The 23284-nt window shown below is 41.0% G+C and overlaps 1 protein-coding gene across 2 annotated transcripts in view; it reads right to left on the reverse strand.

Annotated features, from left to right (window-relative positions):
* The window catches only part of gdpd5a (glycerophosphodiester phosphodiesterase domain containing 5a), a 117906-nt gene that overhangs the window by 84138 nt on the left and 10484 nt on the right, over positions 1–23284 (reverse strand). For both annotated transcript variants that reach the window (XM_084320141.1, XM_084320140.1), the window contains exon 2: positions 774–948. In XM_084320141.1, the coding sequence (XP_084176267.1) occupies positions 774–890 (117 nt within the window). In that variant the 5' untranslated portion in view covers positions 891–948. The remainder of the gene's footprint in view (positions 1–773; positions 949–23284) is intronic.

A 23284-nucleotide genomic window follows, 5' to 3' on the forward strand; every position in this document is an offset into this window, starting at 1 on the left:
TTTCACAGCTGTATTCAATCGATTGCCTATATCAAGTAGCGTATATGCAAAAAAAATATTTAAACCTATTTTGCTAGCGTTAGAATGTGTTTGTTGTCCATTTGCGTCGAGATGTCCTCCATGAATGACACGATAACATCACGCAGCGGTTTACACAATCTCTTGTTGTCTGTAACTTGGCAACAAGGAGAGCCGCTATTGGTCGAGCGCAAGATACGTGACCGAACTCGCACCAATTGCATCAGATAAAACTCTGTGGTGACCAAATATCCGTTCGCGAGGAAAGATCTAGTCCCGACTTTACTCAAATGATTGCGCAAAATGGGCTATTTTGTCAATGGAGAACTTTTTGTTCCTAAATCTACACCAATCGAACTTTCACCCAAAGTGAAAATTGTGTAATTCGCCGAGGTGGGAACGGGATGAAACGATACAGCCTTCACCATACGGCCTATCACATTCACCCATTAACTCACACACTGACGGCAGAGGCAACCATGCAAGGTGCCAACCTGCTCATCAGGAGCGGTTAGGGGTTAAGTGTCTTGCTCAAGGACACTTCGACACGCTGCCGGGAGGAGCGAGAATCTAACCGGGAACCTTCTGATTACCCAACGACCAGCAAGTGACTGTAACGGTTAACCGGCCACTGTTATTATAGATCAAAAACGTGATTGAGTAAGTGACATTGCCTCTCTATGAGGTGCTTTGCAACTAATAAAAAACATAGTGTAGGATACCAGTATTGTAGATTGTCAAAATTATGTTCTTACCCTGGAGCTGTCTTCATGGGAACGCTGGTAGCGTTTCCAGCGGCAACCATAGATCCCAGTGACAAAGGACACAAGCACCTGCTTCTCATAGACCTGTAAGGGCTGGTGTTTCACCATGCTCCTTCAACCGCGACCCGCCACCAGTCCCTTTGCATCCCACACAGAACAAGGAACCCTAGAAGAAAGATAGCAGTGTCAGTGTTACAAATGGGTTCAGAACATGCTTTCCAAGATGTGTTAAGATAAATAATATTGTTCATGCAATAGGGAGGTGTAGTGGTTACATCATTGTTGTTTCTGGCCGGTCCACCTCGCTTGAAATTGTATGTATTTCCAATGGACACATTTCTAAATCATCTTGTTTAAAACAAATAAAGTATGAACATTGGCATGGTGTACCTTTCTGTGTGTATTCATCCACAATCTATAACTCAACATGAAACAATTAATCGTAAAATAATTACGTATAATTTTATTTCAACCAAAAATGCTTAAACAATGTTAGTGATAGAAGGGAACTCTTTGTGAAAAATGGAAAGCTTGTCAATGTTCATGTGGCAGATAATACATTCTCCCAATGATAAATCCCTATACGGGTGGACCGTGCGGGAAACTAAAGTGACGTCAGACTACACCACCCTATAGAGGTCTTGCACAGAATGTTTGTGTAGTTCTCTTTCTTCCAGCATGGCTGCCTGTAACCACTGGTATCCAGTAACAACTTTCAAAAGAAAATCCCTCATTTCTGTCCAGTGATAAGATTAGGTAAACCACTGGGAAAGCATGATATTACTATTCTACTGTGACTTGTTTAGATCCAGTAATAAAGACACCAAATGATTATGTTTTTGTTGATATATTTCTCATATATCAAAACTTAGCAACCATAGTTCTGCACATACTGTAGCAACCATTGTCCCTTCCATTGCCATGTACAAAACAATGGTTGCTAAGTTACAGTCAGCCATGCTGGAAGAAAGACAACTACTATATACACAACCAATCTATGCAAGTCCCATATTAAGGGTTATATATCATTTCAGGAGATGTTGTCATGGCTTATTTATGGAAAACAACGTGGACATGTTGACTTGGGTCTCGTCTTGGACCTTATTGGAACTGAGCATTCCTTCATGTTGATATCAGTTCAGGTATGAACAGGGAGCTAAATAAACGTTTTGACTCACCGGCCAGTGGCGGGTAGATGGGAAGAATCTACCCGCCAAGCATATTTCTTACCTGCCAACTTTTTTTTGATAAAAAAAAATGTATTATTATTTTATATAATTTATTTTTAATAAAATATATATATTATATAATCATACTTGTGATTGTGTTATCTGCGAGACATCGCCACCTCGCTGTCTGCAAACAGCCCCACTGTCTGTGTGTATACTCGAGTGGCCTCCAGCTCCAGCAAGGATTCTCCGGCTCTGCAGCTGGTCCCTAAACGCTACATTCAGCATGCAAAAGGATTCTCCTGAGCTACAGCTGGACCCTATTCAGCAGCCCTCACTCATGCGATGTAAGCCAGGGACTCGAATACGCATGTTGTTGTAGGACATTGATGTCAGGAGCTATCTGTAGCTACTGCTGGATGGCGTTGGGACAACGCCTCAGTGAACTATTTAGTTTACTGCAACATTTCATAGTGACTAGTGAGCTACCTAGCCAACGGAGGTATTATGCACTGGACTATTGCTGGAGCATTTGTTGATGTCGGGAGCTATCAGTAGCTAGCCGGCTGGATAACGTTACACAATGCCTCATGTATTAAACTAAGTGAATAGTTGACTGGGTCATTTTGTAACGGTAGCCAACGTTATCTCACGAAGGTCCCACACTGACTAGACTAACGTCACGGTGACTGTCGGAGGCAATAGCCTCTGTTTACATGCAGGCATACAGAAACAGGTGGGGAGGGGTAGGAGCAGCAGCAGCAGTGCGCGGTGCGCTGCATGTCTGTGCTGAGACAGCGAGTGAGAACTCCGCTAAAGAATTGGATCATGATTTTCACATGACTATTTGATTGCCCGCCACACGGCGGTCAGACCTCTCAGTGGGAGGCACCAAACGTAAAAACTGAGTGCCAATGGCGGGTGGCGCTCTCTAGTTTCAGTCCCTGGGTATGAACACCAACTATTACACTCTTTACATTCAAAATACTTCCTGCCAATTTGTCACAAGGCTCCAATTTTGTGTGGAATGGATTAAATCATGCATCAAATGCTACCTTGTGTCTTGACCTATAATAACGGTGATTCTAACTTGACCTATAATAACGGTGATTCTAGCTTGACCTATAATAACGTTGGTCTAGCTTGACCTAGAATAACAGTGGTCTAGCTTGACCTATAATAACAGTGGTCTAGCTTGACCTATAATAACGTTGGTCTAGCTTGACCTATAATAACAGTGGTCTAGCTTCACCTATAATAACAGTAGTCTAGCTACCTATAATAACGGTGGTCTAGCTTGACCCACAATAACGGTGGTCTAGCTTGACCCACAATAACGGTGTCTAGCTTGATCTATAATAACAGTGGTCTAGCTTCACCTATAATAACGGTGGTCTAGCTACCTATAATAACGGTGGTCTAGCTTGACCCACAATAACGGTGGTCTAGCTTGACCCATAATAACAGTGGTCTAGCTTGACCCATAATAACGGTGTCTAGCTTGATCTATAATAACAGTGGTGACTAGGGCTGTCGCGGTATGACATTTTCTCACTGCGGTTGTGTGTGTGGCTAATCACCGCAGGATGCGGTGGTACCGCACTTCTATTCAAAAAAAAAAAAATCTTTCTTTTTTATAATTTTTTTTTATATACCTGTATATATTTTTTTTATTATTAAGACATGAGTTTACCCGTGATCGTGATTAGAAAAAACAGCAGGTGTTGCCTGCTCCTTTAACTCATTCAACACCAGTCACGATGATAGTCGGGTTAACTCGCCATCGCTTGAGCGCCAATTAGGCCTGCCGCGATAAGCAATAAATCGATTAATTGCCGCGATAATTTAAATGAATGCAATGATTTTGACGGACGCGATTAATTGGTATTTGCGCGTTTGTTTTAATGAGGCGGAACCAGTGCCCCTTGTCAGTCACTGTCCGTGTTGGGAGGCGGGCCGCTGGCTTTACTACAGCACAGCACAGGAGCTCCGTGGGGCAACACCACATAGCTTAACTACATTTCTCAATAGTGTTGCTCCTTTTAACCAAGTAGCGTTATTTGTAGTGTAACGTTAGAATAACACAGAATAACGTTAATACAATTACATGCATCATTGTTTACAATGAACGGGTGGGGCTAGTCAAAGGACTGGACACGGGGACAAGTTAAACATGAATTAATTTATTATAACAGGTCGTTTTCGAGTCGTGCTGCAGTGCCTACGCACCACAGCTATTCTATTATAATACTGCTTTGACGCTTCCTCCTCATCGTTGATTGCCTGTAGTAGCTGCATCTAACGTTAGTAGCTAACGTTAAAACTAAAAAACACAACCGGACGAGACAAGTTGTCGGCTAGGATAATCACAACAATACTTCCGGTCCGGTCGGTGGGCTTCAAAATAAAAGTCTTAAACACCGGAAAAGACGGAGCGGTGGGCTTCAAAATAAAAGTTTTGGGAAATAAATTTCTCAAAAAAATTCTCTAACCGGTCGCAATAATATCGCTTATCGCGATATTTTCGGGGGCAATTAATCGCCCAGCAAAATGTGTTATCGTGGCAGGCCTAGCGCCAATTATGTATAGTCGGGTTTTAATCGTTATTTCTTTTATTAGCGATATCCATTCATTTTCATCCATCCATGTTATCGTTGGGAATGGGTCTGAGCTCGCAAAAGGGCAAATAACGCCCCCTACGCCTTGTATTGCACTCCACTGGGAATGGTATAGTTTTTTTTCTGGGACGATCCAAGCCGTGCAGGCGTGGTTTAAATAATCAGGCGAGGTAACCTGATTTCAACGATACATCTGCGAGGCTGCCCTACCCCCCCCCCCCCCCCCCCCCCTCATATGCAATGCAGTTGAACGTGGCATGGACCTCCGCGCCCAGTACTTCAAATGGCGATCAGATAATTGGATTATTTCTTTTGCATTACATCAGATAAAAGGTAAGAACATTATATATACATTTTATCGTTGATCTGATATGTATTTCTACCCCGATAATCGCTGTATCTGTGTGTGTATGTGTGGCTGTTTTCCGTTGGGTGCAGGAGGTGGGGGGGGGGGGGGGGGGGGGACGCGCTACGAGGGCCATTTCATGTACGCGCGAGGAAGGACAATAATGATGATCTAGCGTTGATTTTAGGAAGATTCGATAATCAGCCGAAAAATGACAACGTGTTTTGTGTATTCCACTAAAGGGCTATTATCGCGTCTTTCTCTGGAATTACTAGAAATCACCAAAACTATACTCTTATTCAAAACGGTATAAAACGGAAATGTACAGATGAAAAAACAATACGTTTTGTACATGTTGACTGCAAGCAACTCACTGATAATCGACGAGTGTATTAGACCCATAGCCATAATTTAAGATATATTTTAAGCACATTGATTAAAGCGGTGGCACTCTCGCGCAGTTAAGCGTGGCGGTCAATGAGTTAAGAGTGATGCGTTGTGGGGATATATACTTTAACTTACTTTTTTTATATATTTTTTTAAACCTTTTTTCTTTTCATGTCAACGTTCACACACACAATATACGCTTACCTAGGATTTGACTTGATTCAACAACAAAGCAGTCAGGGCAATGGCAAGCCGAAAACGGTCGAAAGTGTAGTTGTTGAATCAAGTCAAATACTAGGTAAGCATATATTGTGCGTGTGAACGTTGACATGAAAAGAAAAAAGGTTAAAAAAAATAAAAATAAAAAAATAATTATAATTTTTTTTTTGGTATCTCACTTGAATCGATACTCGGTAGTACCGACGTGTTTCGGTTTGGTACCTTAAAAGTACTGAATTCGGTACCCATCCCTAATAGACACAGACCAGCGCGGACCTTAAATTACATGCAATTGTAATTTCATTAGACACAGACCAGCACGGACCTTTAATGACATGCAATTTAATTGACGCGAGCAATGGGCTAACGTTAGCTGCTAACTAAGTTATCCCACATAACTAGGCTAAGCTAACTAGTGTTAGCTGCTAACCCTGGAAACGCTCAAAGCGGACTCCACAACACTAGTTCATTCCATTCGTGAGGAAAGGGGGTGGGGTAATATTGATGAAGCTTGACAACAGAAGTTCAAACATAACTTCATATTTATTGGTTATTCGTTTCTTCATTTCGGGCATTTAGTTCCCATCACCGTGTGTTCAACTTCCTGTGTTGACATTCGAGTGTGACATCACCTACGGCAGCTTATACGCTCAAAACGCAAACCTACTAAACCCGGGGGGGGGCTGGCTCTCTTGCGCGTTCTCGCCCTCTCGCTCTCTCGCTACATTCAATGATTTAAAGGGGACATGTACTATAAATGTCATTTTTCAGTCTCTAGCATTGTATTATAGTAATAGGAGTTAGTATCAATGTGTTTTAGTGTCTAAATACCATATTGGCGGATTGCTCTGATTCAGCTCAGATAATTTCCTTCTCCAGTAAATTAGGCCATCCTGATTTGAAGGCCTGAATGACGTTACTCAGGCTCTGGGTAGCAGACAGTGATGTGATTGGCTCTGTGGTTGTAGCTAATGCCCGCCCACAATCTACATAGACTGACTGTACACAGCGAGTGGAAAACCACTTCCTCATACTCTGAATGCACTAGTCTGGAGGGAGAGAGAGAGAGATAGAGAGCATTCAGGAGCACTTGGGGGGGGGGTGGGGGGGGGGGGACCTGCCGCTCGGAGGTCCGCGCGACACACACCTCCGAACGGGAGAGTGATAGAAAGAAAAAAAGGAAGAGAGAGGGAGGAAGGGAGGGCCCCCCCCCCCCACAAGCAGAGGCAGAGAAAAAAAGAACGGCCTCTCTCTCTCTCTCTCCCTCCCTCCCTCTCTCCCTCCCCCTCTCCCTCTCCCTCCCCCTCCCCCCCCCCTCTCTCTCTCTCTCTCTCTATCAGTCGCAGACTGTGTGGACTGACTATCACTCAAAGTGCTTATGGGCGGAGCCAGGCCATAACAGCCTGAAATCTTGAAGCTGAAAAATGATGGTTTTGAGTACTTGATTAGAAATATAAAACAATGCATTTTTTGGAAAAAAAACGTACAGATGTCTTCAATACACTCACGGGAATTGTGTAAAGTTGCCCAAATAGTGCTAGGAATAGCAGTACATGTCCCATTTAAAGTAGCCAAACGTTACAGTATAAATACTAACTGGATAGTTGATGATATACATTTAATTTCATTATCTGAAATTTTTCCTAAAATTATTAAGTCTGCTATAAGCCATTATCCCTTTGTGTGTGATTATTATTTTCTCAGTGTGTATGTGTGTGTGTGTGTTTGGCTAAAGTGGATAGAAACCACAGTACTGTGCAAAAGTCTTAGGCACCCAAGAGTTTTTATATAAATAGTCTTAGATGTAAAAAAAATTAAAAAAATAAAAAAAAATGCTTCGAAGGTCAGCCCTAATAATAATGGTGGTCTAGCTTCACCTATAATAACAGTGGCCTAGCTTCACCTATCACAACGGTTGTCTAGCTTCACCTATAATAACAGTGGCCTAGCTTCACCTATCATAACGGTGGTCTAGCTTCACCTATAACGGTGGTCTAGCTTCACCTATAATAACGGTGGTCTAGCTTGACCTATAATAACGGTGGTCTAGCTTCACCTATCATAACGGTGGTCTAGCTTGATCTATAATAACACTTTGACTGCCGGGAACCGTCTTTAGACGTCTTTGCTGGCCATGCTAAAGTTGCCGGAGGACGTGTTACGTCGTCCTTATATCAATATTTCAAAAATCTGCGATCGGATTCATATGTCCCCTCCGCTGGCCTGAGATCCACCAGCAGGACCCACTGAGCTCTCTGGCGGTTCAGGAGCGCCATCTGGTGGCCGATCGGCGCAATCGCCAAACAGGATGTTGCATAGAGGTTGTCCTAGACGTCCGTAGTACTTCCGGGCGCTCGCTATAGGTCATGGGACTCTGGCTCGTCACGCTACACGGTGATCGATTGGCAATAACTCGATAAACAACATGATTTGGACGTATATACCATTATACAAGCTGGAGATGGACCGGGTAAAAATATATCCCATAATGATAAGATTTCTACTCTACGATGATCGCCCAACGGCGCGCGGAGACTGGGGTGAGTTTCAGCGTGTAACGTTACCGTCTTCGATACTAACTGCTATTATCAACATTTGACCCACATTAGATGATTGGTATAACGCTGCCCACGGAATTATAAACGCCCCCTCGCCCATCCGGTCAACATCAGATGACGTGTAGTAACTTCTAGAAGTACGTCTAGTTGGAATTTTTTATATCACGCTGATTGCCATCAAACTGTATTTCATCATCAATATAATGCATTTGGGGCTATATATCACGTTCTGGAGAGAGCTGCAGAAAGAGATGAAAACATACTTATACATTAGACCATACTTTACTATGAATATGTGAATGAAAAAGTTTAACGTTGCTACACAATGAACAATACATATAGGACTTTGAATGGGCCCTAATAATGGCAGTGTAGCAATAGAATTTAAAAAGTTATAGCCCTGCAAAGAAGGGGACTTTCTCCATAGACAAATAGCGCTGGCAATCTATGGTATATCATGAATTTAACCTTAGGCAGCCAAAGTGATAACGGTGGTCTAGCTTGACTTATAATAACAGTGGTCTAGCTTGACCCATAACGGTGATTCTAGCTTGACCCATAACAGTGGTCTAGCGTCACCTCACCTATAATAATGGTGGTCTAGCTAGACTAATAAATGCATGCTGGTGAGTCAGACACCCCTATACGTATATATTGTGACAGATCTCCTCCCCCCTCCCATGGATATGTGAAAGATGGGAGATACTTCTGCCACAGGAGTAGAGTCAATTAGGTAGCTGATTAGTACTGATAGAATTATACACCTGCGCATAATTAGTTCACACACATCTCACGTGCACACACCCCAGATACACACATTACAAAGCCACTTGGTTAGTCAGGAGTAAGTTGAGCGGAGGAGTTGGAGTTGTGGTATTGAGAGAGAGAGAGATTGTGTATTCAGAGTTGTGACTGTGAAAGGTAGTGAGAGGTTAGAGCCATATGAAATCCGCGTTCACGGAATCGCGGACGGAATCACGGAATTGAGCAATAAAAATGGAATAAAAAAAAAAGTATATATATATATATATATATATATTTTTTTTATGTTGTGGGACTTGTACAGCACTTTGTTCAACTTTGTCAGTGCTGTAAAGTTTAAATCTTAGACAAACAAAACACTTTGCTTTCATGAAATATTGTAAGCCGTCATTTGAGGCTTTATAAAAGCAGCACAATGAACACAAATCTGTCAGTGCCGAGTCCAACCTCATCTTAAATAACAAACAGCATTGCTTGTTGTAGTTAACAAAGAGAGGCAGAGTTGATTTTGCAAAATAAAATAAAAATATATCATTTATATATATATATATTTTTTAATAATCACATTTTATTTTCATATTCGAATCCCATGCCCATCAAACGAAGCTTCGAAGCTTTGAAGTATTTAAGACAGCCCTATTAAATGGACTGTTATCTTATAAAATTGTGGACATTTATTCATTCCCACTTATTAGACACTATTTCTGATGGTAAAATGAGCGTACAAAGCAAAATACAGAATTCTGAAATATTAAAACGAAAAAAAACGGAATTTGGAAAAAAATTAAATGGAATTTGGAAAAAAAATTAACGGATTTCATATGGCTCTAGAGGTGAGGAGAAAGCGAGTAGGTGTTCTTTGTGTACTGGACCCTGGACCGGACGACTACCCTGAGTATTGAACAATCCCTTTTTCTGTCGGTGAACCCGTTTTGTGTTTTTGACCATTCTCTTGCCTATCAAACTGGATTTTTGCCTCAATCAATAAATATTCTTATTGATTGATATTGCTCGTGTGGACCTTTGAATTTGTTTGCGTTTGAACCGTGGCGAGTCTGGTCCCCACCAGGCTCGTCACAATATATATACAGTATGAATCTGCCATTTTGATAATGGAAGGAAATACACGAATTACCATTAAATACAATCAAAGAGGGACAAAGGAGAGTCTAGGTCTACTTCCTAGTGAGCCTTCCTCAATAATACATAGGGGTCCCATGTCCTCCTCTCTAAACAGACGGATTATAACAACCAAGTACACACATGTGTCCAGCTGCTGCCATGGTTTTCTGTGTTTGTTTCGAGCAACCAACTGTTTCCATGATGCGTACAGCTCAGCTCAGCTATCAGCTCTTCACACATCAAGCTAATAAAAGACTCAGAAAAAGAGTGTAGAGAGATTCTCTTTCTCCCTCTCTCTCCCTTCTGAGCAATTTGTGCTCAACACATGATAAGTAAGATGTCATTGTGTATCATAATAAAGTATACTACAGTGCCTGAGCTGTGCATCACATTTCCTTTTGTTTCTGGCCTGGGGATAGACTGGGCCATTTTGTTTAAAAAAATCCCGGACGACAACCTAAATCTATATAGCAGCTTTGATGGGACATATTTGCTTTTTTATCAATAATAATAATTCATTACATTTATATAGCGCTTTTCTAGACACTCAAAGCGCTCCCCACAATCTAGGGTGGAAATTGCCTCCTTCACCACCACTGGTAGCACCCAACCTTGGGCTACGCAGGCTCAATGGCTGCCAGCCTGCCATACACTGGCACCAGGCACACATCAAGTTCAAGTTTCTTTAATAGTTGTCATACAGAAGTACAGAATACTTTTATACAAAATGCTTCTTACTGTTGCGCTCCAGAGACTGTGCAAGACAAGATAAGTATGAAATAAAATAACATAGTAAAATTAGAAGTAAAAAAAATGAGGTCACAGTGTTCAGTTTAGACATATGTACAATGTTCGATGCAGAATAGACGTAGTTACCATACAATATAATATACAATACTGTGCAGTGTACTAATATACAATACTATATAGTGCAAGGCAGAAATGGAGAAATGGGACGAGGTGCAATTTAGGTACAATTCACAGTAGGTGTACGAGTTGTAGTGCAAATCCTTTATCAATAAATATAAAGTGTAAGTGTGTTTGTGTGATCTAAAGTGTGGAGAGTGGGTGCTGCAGTGTGTTGTTTGTTTGAGTGAGTGTGTGGGTGTGTGTGCTGTGTGCATTTGATGGTTGTTGCATAGTGATTATTGTTCGTTTAGCAGCCTGATGGCCTGGGGATAGAAGCTTCTTCTGAGTCTTTCTGTGCTCGCCTTAAGACTCCGGTATCGCTTGCCTGACCGCAGCAGTTCAAAGAGGCAGTTGTTCGGGTGGCTCGAGTCCTTAATAATTCTCTTAGCCTTCCCCTTGCACCGCTTGTTGTAAATGTTCTGGAGGGTGGGAAGCCCCCCTCCAATTGTGCGTTCGGCTGAACGTGTAACTCTTTGTAGTCTGCTACGGTCTTGTGCAGTGCTATTCCCAAACCAGGAGGTGATGTTGCCGGTCAGGATGCTCTCTATTGTACATGAGTAGAAGTTCCTAAGGATCTTCTGACTGACTTGGAACTTCCTTAGGCGCCTGAGGAAGTAGAGGCGTTGTCGTGCCTTCTTCACAACACTGTCAATGTGTGTGGTCCATGTCAAGTCCTCGGATATGTGGGCTCAGAGGTACTTGAAACATCACACTACACAATGGCTGAACGGTTCAGGAGACAGGGATTGATAGCCAATTAACACTTTGATTGCCAGCATGGGGTGGGCGATTTATCGCTTGAGTGCCAGCGCTTAAGTCAATGAGAGGGCAAGCACATTTGTGAACGCATTAAACTATATCTTAAATTATGGCTATGTGTCTAATACGCCTGTCGCTTATCAATGACTTGCTTGCAGTCAACATGTATGAAACGGATTGTTTTTTTCATCGGTACATTTCCGTTTTATACCGTTTTGAATACGAGTATAGTTTTGAAAATTTCTAGAAAAAATTAATATTCTGCAGGAATCGCCCTTTAGTGGAATACACACAACACGTTGTCATTTTCCGGCTGATTTATTAATAGTTTTCAAATAAACACTAGATTATCGATAGTATATGTGTACTTATGCACGCTAGAGAAGCGGGCTGAAAAATTGATTATCTATGTACAGTTTCTACGTCAAATGTATATACTCCCTTTTCTTGACTCCTTCTGTATCACAAACAGTACTGTATTTGCAAATCTGGTATGTCATAAATGTATAGATGTAGCAGTACTGACTATCTGTATGTCATGTATGTCATATATGTCTATATGAATTGAAAATGGGGGACCCTGATGGAAACAAGACAAACGTCTTTCTCAGGTCTGCATCCCCTTAACAATTGTATGTATTGAGCCGTACTGTATTGTACCCATTCTGCAATCTGTTAAATAAAGTTTTCATTCATTCATTCATTGGTCAGCGCTAACGTCAGACACGCACACACACAGACACAGACACGTTGTGAAATATGTGAAAAAAACATCCGATTACCCCAAAACTGGTAGATTAGATTCCTTACCTCAGATCAGATGTTCTGCAAAAAGATTATTCAAATTCCTGATCGCCATTACAAATATCGATCGCGTTTATTATCCAACATTAGACCTCGAAACAGATAATCCACGCTGCTTTCGGTTGCCCCAATGAATGCAATAGTCTCCGGTTACATGCCTGAGAAGTAAAATGTGGAATCCGGAGTTTTCTTTTCACATGCATTTTCATTGAGTCCATTCCAATGGGTGCAATACCATCCGGGAGATGATAGGGGGCGGTATTTGCCCTTTTCGAGCTCATAGACAGTCCCAATGATAACGTGAGGCTGGATTGATGAAAAATGAAGATATCGCTAATAAAAGAAATACCGATTAAATAACAAGATTTCTCGTCATTGGCACTGAACGCATGGCGGCAAACAACAAGATTTCTCGTCGTTGGCACTCAATGTGTTAAGGGGAAGGGATGATTAGGTGACCTTGATGTCAGAGACCTGATTGGGAATTTGGCCAGGAATGTCGGGGGAACCCCCTACTCTTTGCGATAAGCAAAGTTCTTTAACGACCGAATTCAGTCAGGACCTCGGTTTAGCGTCTCATCCGAAGGACGGCACTCGCAGCTGTATGGTGTCCCTATCACTGTAACAGGGGCATTGTTACTGACTAGTCCAGAGGACAGAGTGCCCCCTTCTGGACAACAACACCACTTTCCGACAACGGCCTTGAACGGGGCTCAAACCGGTGATCTTCCGATCATGAGTCCGGAGCTCTACTCATGTAGCCACGCTGCCGGACCTATGTGTAGATCTGCATCTTTCATTGTTTATTCATCGTTGTAATTGTATGGGGAACTCCCCAGCCCAAGGGACACATGTCCCAGAATACAGAGGAGACGCAGCGTGCCATTAGCAAGGACATTGGCAGTGAGCCAGCAGACACATCCTGACCCAGCACCCAAATAAGGGAAAACTTTCCCCTTTCTATAAAAATCCAGCCCAAAAATCCTGTTTCATTAAACAATATGAAATGCAGAGAGCTATTACAGCTATATGTCTGTATAATGTGTTAAAATATATTCTAGAGCAACTTTTTATTTTGTATTCCTTTTACTTATTTTTTCTCTCTTTACTTATATATTCTCATTATACATTTAGGCCGCCTTGGTCATTCTATATATACAGTATATGTATAAATTGCTGTGTGGCATTTCCGCTGCTGAAATTACCCTATTTCTCCCTAAGGATTAATGGAATGTATTATATTATTTGAAAATAATGGGTGAAGTACTAGTCCCAGACAAGTGGGCTGCTGACATTGCTAACAGCTAATGCTAGTGCACCAATTGCTAGCGTATTTCATTCATTCTGAACTTTGCGTTTAATGTATAATAGGCCTAATCTACTCAGTCACTGCCATTCAACTCTTCGTGTAATTTATTCAAGTCTCTGTCGGTCTATAATTAGACTTTTATAATAGTCTGTGGCACCTCTATCCAGGCTCCCTCCATCATTCATTCCTTACTTCATGAAAAATAGAGTTCAAGTGGCAAGTTCTTTAATAGTTGTCATACAGAAGTACAGAATACTTTCATACAAAATGCTTCTTACTGTTACGCTCCAGAGACTGTGCTAGACAAGATAGTATCAAATAACATAATAACATAATATAGCATGAATTTAGAAGAAGACAAGTGTGCATTATTCATATCTTTCAGTGAATTCTGCAAAAAAAATTAGGTTTCATTAGTGGAAGCTATGTGCTCATTAGCCACACAGAGGCAGAGAGATATGAGGACGAAATTTCTACAAGAGTAGAAATACAACCACCATTGTTTTAAACTAATACGTTTAACCAATTTCAACTTAAAAGGGCCTTTTGAAGGCAATTGTCTGACCCAGTTTTGAACCTGAATCCAGAAGACATGGGTTTCTATTAAGACAAATGGCTACACTGCGATCCTCTTCTAGTACAGCTGTTGAACCTTCTCTTGCCCTGCAATCAGCCATGCATCATCTAACAAGTTATGCAACAATCATTCATTAAAGATGATTCAAGGTGAGCCCTTAAACCTGACAAATAATAGGGAGGTGTAGTGTTTACGTCATTGGTGTTTCCCGCGCGGTCCACCCTCCTTGAAATTGCCATGTATTTCCAATGGACACATTTCTAAATCGTCTCGTTTAAAACAAATAAAGCATTCAACATTGGCATGAACAACAGACGTTCTACTGGTAAGTGTAGTTATTTTTTAACAACAAATTAAAAACCTTATTATACAAGATTCCTTTATTGCCACACAACCAGGTTGGTGGTATTTGTGATCGGTACAGAGTGTATTGAAGCTCTACAATACATAAAACTGGAACATAGATACATGTACCCCCCCCCTTCCCAGCAATGAATACATAATACAGCACAACATGACACATTAAATACATAAATACAGCACAGCACAACACAGCACAACATAACACACGGAAGACTGTCTAGTCCATCAGATCAGGAGCTTGGTTAGTGTAAGGGGGGAGGGGGGCCAAGGGAGTTCAGGGTCCGAATGGCGGTTGGGAAGAAGCTGTCCTTGAAGCGGGTGGTTTTTGAGAGGATGGACTTGAAGCGCCTACCTGAGGGCAGGGGCTGAAACAGGGGGTGTGCTGGGTCCTTTGCAATTTTTCTGGTGCGGGTGGTTGTGCGGGAGGTGAAGATTGAGTCCAGGGAGGGAAGGTCACACCCTATAATTTTACAGGCCTCGTTTATGATGCGCTGACGTTTTTGAATGGAGTGTTTTTGTGCAGAACCGTACCAGACTATGATTGATGAGGTGAGTATGCTTTGGATGATGGCAGTATATAATTAGACCAGCAGGTGGCGTTTGACCCTGTACTTCCTCAGTTGCCTGAGGAAGTACAGGCACTGCTGGGCCTTTTTCGTGATGGAGGCGATGTTGGTGTTGATGTGGGTGCCGGGGAATTTTAGTGAGTCCGTCAGGGTTATGGATTGGTCAGAGATTGATGGTGGGAGTTTGTATAGAAGCAGTGTGGAGGAGTCTGTGACATGTCATCTAAAAGCAAGTGTGGAAGAGTCTATGTCTATGACATGTCATCTAAAAGCAGTGGTCATCTAAAAGCAGTGGGGAGGAGGCCTTTGAATTTCATGGCATTTGAAAACCCCAACAGGTTTTTGGGAGGCAAATGGTGAAGCAAAGTTAAGGGTTGCGCAGCATGTTAACAGCCTTAGCCTACTGACTGTTCACTGCAACATGGCAGGAGATAGGAGAGAGAGGGGGGGGGGGGTATTAGTGGCGACCTGCCACTTAGATCCCTTTACTTCCTGTACATGGAGATTATGGCTTCCAGAAGCTCCCTTCACACTGTACACTTTACTGAAAGTCTTGCTGGTCTCCACAAGTTATTGTACTTATTTTCATCTGTATCGAGATTGACTGGAGAATGTCGTTCCCTTAGATATCACTGATTCTTGAGAGTTGGGACAAAACATGTCCTACATAGAAAAGTCTAATTTATATAAAAAAATTAAGAAATTCATAATGATTGACATACTCACAAAGTTACATCTAAAAGGTATTGTGTATACTGATTTTAGCACATGCATTTGTTTTTTGGGGGATATTTGTTTAAATGTATAATCTGTGGTTAGAAGCTCCCATGTTAATTATCTTGTCACATTATTGACCAGCCCAAAAAAGCTTGAAAGACCTCTCCACTGAAAATATACATATAAAATCAAAGATAAGGGTTATACATGTATAAAACAATGCATGCCATGAAACTCAAATAATATTTTCCATAGAAATCTACCTATCAAAGTTGTGTCCTCAGTTTATGTCAACTCTGTCAGACCTTTTCATAAACCTAATTAAATTAGGCAATAGCATGGCCAGCTCTATCCCCGAGGACAGAAGCAGTAACACAACAGTGAACACATAGTTAAGTACGACTGACAGATGCATTGCAACTATGTGTTCACTGTTGTGTTACTGCTTCTCGGCATAAGCCCCATAATAAGACCGTCCCTGGCTTCATCCAGCGGACACCAGAGCTCAGCGATGCCGCTCGCGGCAGCATATTGTCCCCGCTGGCGATCGGAGCACGGAGGGTCGTGGACCCGCAACGCAGCCGCAAAGCCGAGCCGGCGATGCAGCCCGACGAGTCGCGCGATTTTTTATTGTTTGTCATGACAAACCAATTACATAATCCATCATATGTGTAAAGAAACAACATATTCCAGTTAACGGTATATTTTTTTAATGATTCGTTACGGCGAAATCAATACTCCATTTGTATAAATTAGGTTAACTGGAGGGTAGTATTGCTGCCTGGCTGAGGGGCTTGTCACGGCTCATGCGCATGCACGCGCTCGGCCAATCAGAGCGCAAAACGGCAACGCGGAAATGGAACAGCGTTGTAGAAGGCATACACGCGTCCTGGTCTCCATTACTGTTTTTGTTGTTGGAAACAGTGCATTTTTTAATAGTTGGAAAAGGTGTATACAAAGTTTGTTGTTATTACAATTGAGTTAACAAAATGTTCAGTATAAGACAAGGAGTTATCATTGTCACTTCCATCTGTTTAAAAAATGCTCATTTATCAGAGATGCATAATATACAATTTTGTCAACTCTTGTCAGTTTCTCGTCAACACCGTCAGAACTTTGTCAACACCGCCAGATGTTTGTTTTTGTTAATTTTGGGGAAAATACAAATTCCTTCTTCAGTTTATGTTGTTTAAGTAATAAAGGAGCATCAGATCTTCATCCTCTTGTCTTATTTACTTAATGATCTTTTTTTATCATATCAAAATTAGAAACAAAGTTTGAAAATGCAAATATTTCTAAATCTGGGTTTTCAGAATAGTGTGAAATTACACCTGAGGTTTATATATTATATTTGATTGCATACCAGAGTAACTAAACACTATTCCAACATACTTCAGAACTTTAGATTCTTGTTGGACTGGAATAATTAGAATTATATACTTTTTTGTGTGTGGGGACATGTGAATTTGTTGAAAATGTTTTTCTACAGTATGTAGAGCCTGCACCTTTACATGGTTAAATAGCTCAGACCTTTCTCTACATGAATATATAACTCTAATCAATATAGTGTGCATTCTCAAAATATAATATTTAAAAAGTGTTTTGTCCCGACTCCCAAGAATCAGTGATATATATAACTAGATGGTGCAAGGCCCAGCATAGCATAGTTCACCGGCGGCCATCTTGTCACAGGCAGCACACCCACTCATAATATGAATGTCTATGGTGCATGCAATATTGAAATAACCATAGCTTGCTCAATTCTCAACCGATTTACAAACGGCTTGGTTTATTACAAACATTATTAACATGGCTATGATTCAGGATGCTTGGACATGTTGAAATTATTTTCATATGAAAGTCCATTATAGGTAGGGATGGGTATCGTTTAGGGGTGTAACGATGCATCGATTAATCGAAATGCATCGATTCTAATGCGTTCGATTCGATGCATCGATTTTAATAGGTTAGAATCGATTATAATCTAAATTAATCGAAAAAAGAAAATGTATTATTATTATTATTATTTTTTTTTTGTGTATTGTTTTTATTGACCTATAGTCCATTCATGCTGAGTGAATCAGTTCCCCCAGCCACATTTGTGTATTCAAAAAGATTTTGGGAATTAACTGATAGAAAATGTATCGAAAAATAATCGAATTTCATGATGCATTGAATCGTTGCCTGAAGAATCGTAATCGAATCGTTGTGAGGTCGAATCGTTACACCCCTATCGTTAGGATTTTATCGATACTACTACTCTTATCGATACTGCTTAACCCATTCAGTGCCAACCACGAGATTAGTCGGGTTAACTCGCCATGAGTCGAGTGCCAAGACCCGAGAAAACTCGGGTTTTAATCGTTATTTCTTTTATTAGCAATATATATATAAGAAAAAATATTTGGTCCCGGGGTTTTACTTCTCGGGCATGCAGTATCGTTATAACAGATGGACTGAGGACACTCAGAGCAGCGTGGATTATGTGTTTTGGTGCTATAAGTTCTATAACGTTGGATCAATAAACGTGATCAATATTTGGAATGGCGATCAGGAATTGGATTAATCTTTTTGCAGAACATCTGATGTGAGGTAAGGACTCTATTCTATTTACCAGTCTTGGGTTAATCAGATGTTTTTTTCTCCACCATCGCAGCGCGCACGCGCGTGTGTGTGTGTGCGTGTGCCTAACGTTAGCGCTGACCACGGCATGGATAATCGATTTTTCAGCCCGCTTCTCTAGTGTGCATAAGTACACATATACTATCGATAATCTAGCGTTTATTTGAAAACAATTCATAATCAGCCGAAAAATTACAACGTGTTTTGTGTATTCCAGTAAAGGGCGATTATCGCGGAATTTCTCTGGAATTACTATACATCTCCAAAACTATACTCGTATTCAAAGCGGTATAAAACGGAAATGTACCAAAGAAAAGCAAGTCATTGATAAGCGAGGGGTGTTTTAGACCCATAGCCATAATTTAAGATATAGTTTAAGCGTTCGCAAATGTCCTCGTCCTCCCATTGACTTCCTTATTCCTTTAGCTAGCCCTAATATGGTCAAAGGGGCATGGCTCTGAATGAGTTAACAGTTCGGTACTTCATCTATACTCATCGGTTATTTTTGATTATTTTGCAAGAAAATAAAATGTATGAACAGAATCGACATTGCTTTATTATTCTTTTATATAACTATATTACTGCACAATGCCAGGGCTGTACACTGCGAGTATCTCGTCGCAAATTGCCCCCTAATCTGGCCGGTGCGAGTGGAAAATATCATCTGGGGGCAAGCTTGCGAGTAGTGATTGCAACCCTTCATTCGCATTTCACTCCTAAATTAATCCATACAAATTGGATAAAACATTAGCCTACAACCAGGGCATAATGTTGCGGTTGTAATTTCATTAGACAGACCAGCGCGGACCTTTAATAACATGCAATTTGATTGACACGAGCAATGGGCTAACGTTAGCTGCTATCCACGGTATCCATTAGGATTATGCTAAGCTAACTAGCGTTAGCTGCTGCTAACCCTGGACACCAGTCAAAGCGGACTCCACAACACTAGTTCCATTCGGGAGGAAAGGGGGTGGGTTATATTGACAACGCTTGACAACAGAAGTTTAAAAATAACTTCATATTTATTGGTTATTCGTTTCTGTTACTGTATATCATCCACTTTCCATCTCCGTCTGTTAAACGCTTCCGTTTACATTCGAGTGTGACGTCATCACCTACGGCAGCTTAGATGATCAAAACGCGAACCTAGAACAAAACCCGGTGGGGGGGCGGAGGAGGGGCTGAGCTCTCTCATTCGTCTCTTCGCCCCCTCCACTCTCTCACTCACTACTCACTCTCTCACACATCTCGACCTCACGCTCGCAAGTCTGATGATTGAAAACTTTATTAACAGATTGCAGAATGGGTACAATACAGTACAGCTCTCTCTACATTCAATGATTTAAAGTAGCAAAACGTTACAGACAGTATAAATACTAACTGGATAGTTGATGATATAAACATTTAATTTCATTATCTGAAATATTCTAAAATCATTAAGTCTGCTATAAGCCATTATCCCTTTGTGTGTGTGATTATTATTTTCTCACAGTAGTGTGTGTGTATATATATATATGTGTGTGTGTTTTACTAAAGTGGATAGAAAACACAGTACTGTGCAAAAAAAAGGCACCCAAAAGTTTTTATATAAATGGTCTTAGATGTAAATACATTTTTTATTAGTGTGTCAGTAGACTACTCTTAGTACATTTTCATTAAATTATTTTTTAAAGCATCTTCATGGTTTAATAATGCAAACATATGTTGCAGGGACTTATTATAATCATCATATTGGCGTGACTGTATGCATCAAAGGGTTAAATCAAGCATTTCTAAGTGCTTTAGAGGAAATGTCAAAATATTGCGATATATATCGTGTATCGTGATATGGCCAAAAAATACCGCGATATCATTTAGAGGCCATATCGCCCAGCCCTACTATAAATGGTAATAGTTATTAAAAAATTTGCCCCTAAAAAATATTCTTTGCCCCTAAATTTCTCATTTAGGGGCAAGTGTGCCCCTAGTGAAAAAGCTTAGCGTACAGCCCTGAATGCACATGGCTACTTTTTTATCAAGCAGTCAGATAAATTAACTATTTTGGGACTTTCTATTATAGTTCTTAAATCAGAATGTCCCACCCAATACCCAGCTGTTAAAAACGGTTCAATACTCCATTTTGTTAGTAGAGATAATAATAATTGTTAGACTAGAAGTCTTTATTTGTCATGCAGTTCTAACACACACAGGCGAGATGGGCAAACCACAGGAACACACACACACATGCACTGAGTCGCCGATGAAATGTCTCTCTGCACTTTTCCCATCCCGTTGTCCTTCCCCCCCATGGGCAGCCGGGAGCAGATAGGGCGTCAACGTGAGCCGCGCCCCGGGGACCAATCCAAGTGCTCCTGTCCGTATTCGCCAAGGACGCCACAGCGTTAGCGATCTGTTGTGCATGTTTTTCCATTGGGTTTATCTTATCGGGGAGGAAACCCTTGCGAGCACGGGGAGAACATGCAAACTCCACACAGAAAGGCCTGGGAGATACCCCACCGGAGTACCTGGCATCATGGAAACCTGGTCCCCAAGCGGGAATCGAGGCGTGAGGCGACAGTGTTAACCACTACACCACCGTGCACCACCGTGCCGTACTTTTAGAACAATAGCCTGATGCTGTATTTTCCATGAGTTACTGGATGCATGGCCGGAGCAGAGTGTGTGTGTGTGTGTGTGTGTGTGTGTGTGTGTGTGTGTGTGTGTGTGTGTGTGTGTGTGTGTGTGTGTGTGTGTGTGTGTGTGTGTGTGTGTGTGTGTGTGTGTGTGAGAGAGCGCACGCTTTGCGTAGTGGGCGTGTCAACAGTGTCAGCTGAACTCGCACCAAACAAGGCATAGGAAAATAGTCACATCCCAAAATGATTTCATAATGCAAAGTTTCTGACGTTTGGATTAAACCAAGTTGTATGCTGTGATGAACGGTCTTTCCCCGCGGAACACAAGTTACTTAACGTTACACATGTCGTTTATGCATGCTTAGCTTGCTAACGTTAAGATAGCAGTGTAACTTAATGTTACACACGTCGCACTATGCATGCTTAGCTTGCTAACGTTAAGATAGCATGTTACACAGGTTGCGCCATGCATGCTTTTTTCGAACGTTTCGTTCTCTCCGCTATGATGAGCTCTGTGAGTGACTGTCTGTGTGCTGCTTCAGCATGGACAGCACAGCTGTCAAGTACCCGTATGTGCATGTGTAAGTGTGAGCCGAGTGTTGAGTTAAAACTCATGAGTGGAGCATGTCAAGACACCTCAGACAACTACATCTCCCAGAGTGCATCAGCTGCAAGATGGCTGCCGTTGGCTGATTGAACAGCTGTTAAAGGCTGGTGGTGGAGACACTCACAGAACAAACAAACAAAGCAAGCTGAAGGTCGACCCAAGGAGCTCTACCCCCAAAGACGCCAATGGTCGGTTATGTTCTACTTATTCTACTGTTTATTTATACTTCTGCTTAAATGTGGTTAAAATCAGGCTAATTCAATTGTGTGTTTAGTAGCTCCAACTGTTTCAGTCTACACATTCACTTGCTTGAGAGTTGGTTTTCATTTATGTTTAAAAGTATCTCTTTACAAATTAAGACCAAGTTAGAAATGTTAAAATGATTTAAGAATTTGAAAGACTAGGCCTAACAAAATTAATAGTTGGTTTCAGGTTGGTTGTCAGTTTGGCCATGGGTAGGTAGGGAATTTATTTTATTTTTTTATTTTATTCTTTCCCACGGCGACTGGATAGGGAATTTCTTTATTTAATTAAAATGTTCACAACAACATTGATGCATGTACTCTGCCAGCATGTTTAATATCCATAATACTAAATGTTTGACTAAGATTTCTATGAAACTTTATTCTTAAAAAAAAAAAAAAAAAAAAAAAAAATGTTTTTTTTTTATATTTTTTTTTTTAAAACTCATAAAATATATCTGGTCGCACCTAAATCGGCAGGGTCGGTCGGCAACCTGAAACCAACAATTATTTGTGTTAGGCCCTACTAAAAAGGTCGACAACTCATGTTTAAAGGTTTAAAATGCCTTGTTCAATCAGAGCTGATCTACAAGCTTAAAGTTTAGCTATATTTCTTCACTTATTCAATTTAAAATACCAAATGTTTACTTGACTTGAATCAAATGTTTACTAACTTGAATCATTTATTAAAGGTTACAATTCAGAAATGATTAATTGAAAATGACTTTAATAATTGGGTTAAAATGTCGACTTTATGAGTTAATTTAAGACTGTTAAAATGTCGACTTTATAAAGTAATTTAATACTTTACATTTTGGCATTCATTGTGTAAACACTATTGTTACAAAGGATCAGATTAAACCGAATATATATATTTATTTATTGATATATATTGCATAGTATTTGTATATCGTTTGATATCCCCTGTATATTCCTTGTACATATACACGGAATATCCCTTTAGCCCAGACCATAATAGTTCATTCTCCTATTGGACAGCGGTCCACCGGCGCCAGGGACCGGCCTCCGGAGCCAGGTTCAAAGTCACCGTCAAGATGTGTCTGGACATGCCCGGCCTTGCCCAGGGATACGCGACAGAAATGAGAGTGGAACTAGTTTGTTCACCGTGCGTATAAATACGGCGCAGGTGAATGTAGAAGCCCCTTACCTCCGTACCCTTCGTCCTTAGTATGTTACCGATAAGTTGAAGCCTCACCCACGATACAACGTG

The sequence above is a fragment of the Notolepis coatsorum genome, assembly GCF_963971535.1.
Source record: "Notolepis coatsorum genome assembly, chromosome: 8".
In the NCBI taxonomy this organism is placed as follows: Eukaryota; Metazoa; Chordata; class Actinopteri; order Aulopiformes; family Paralepididae; genus Notolepis; species Notolepis coatsorum.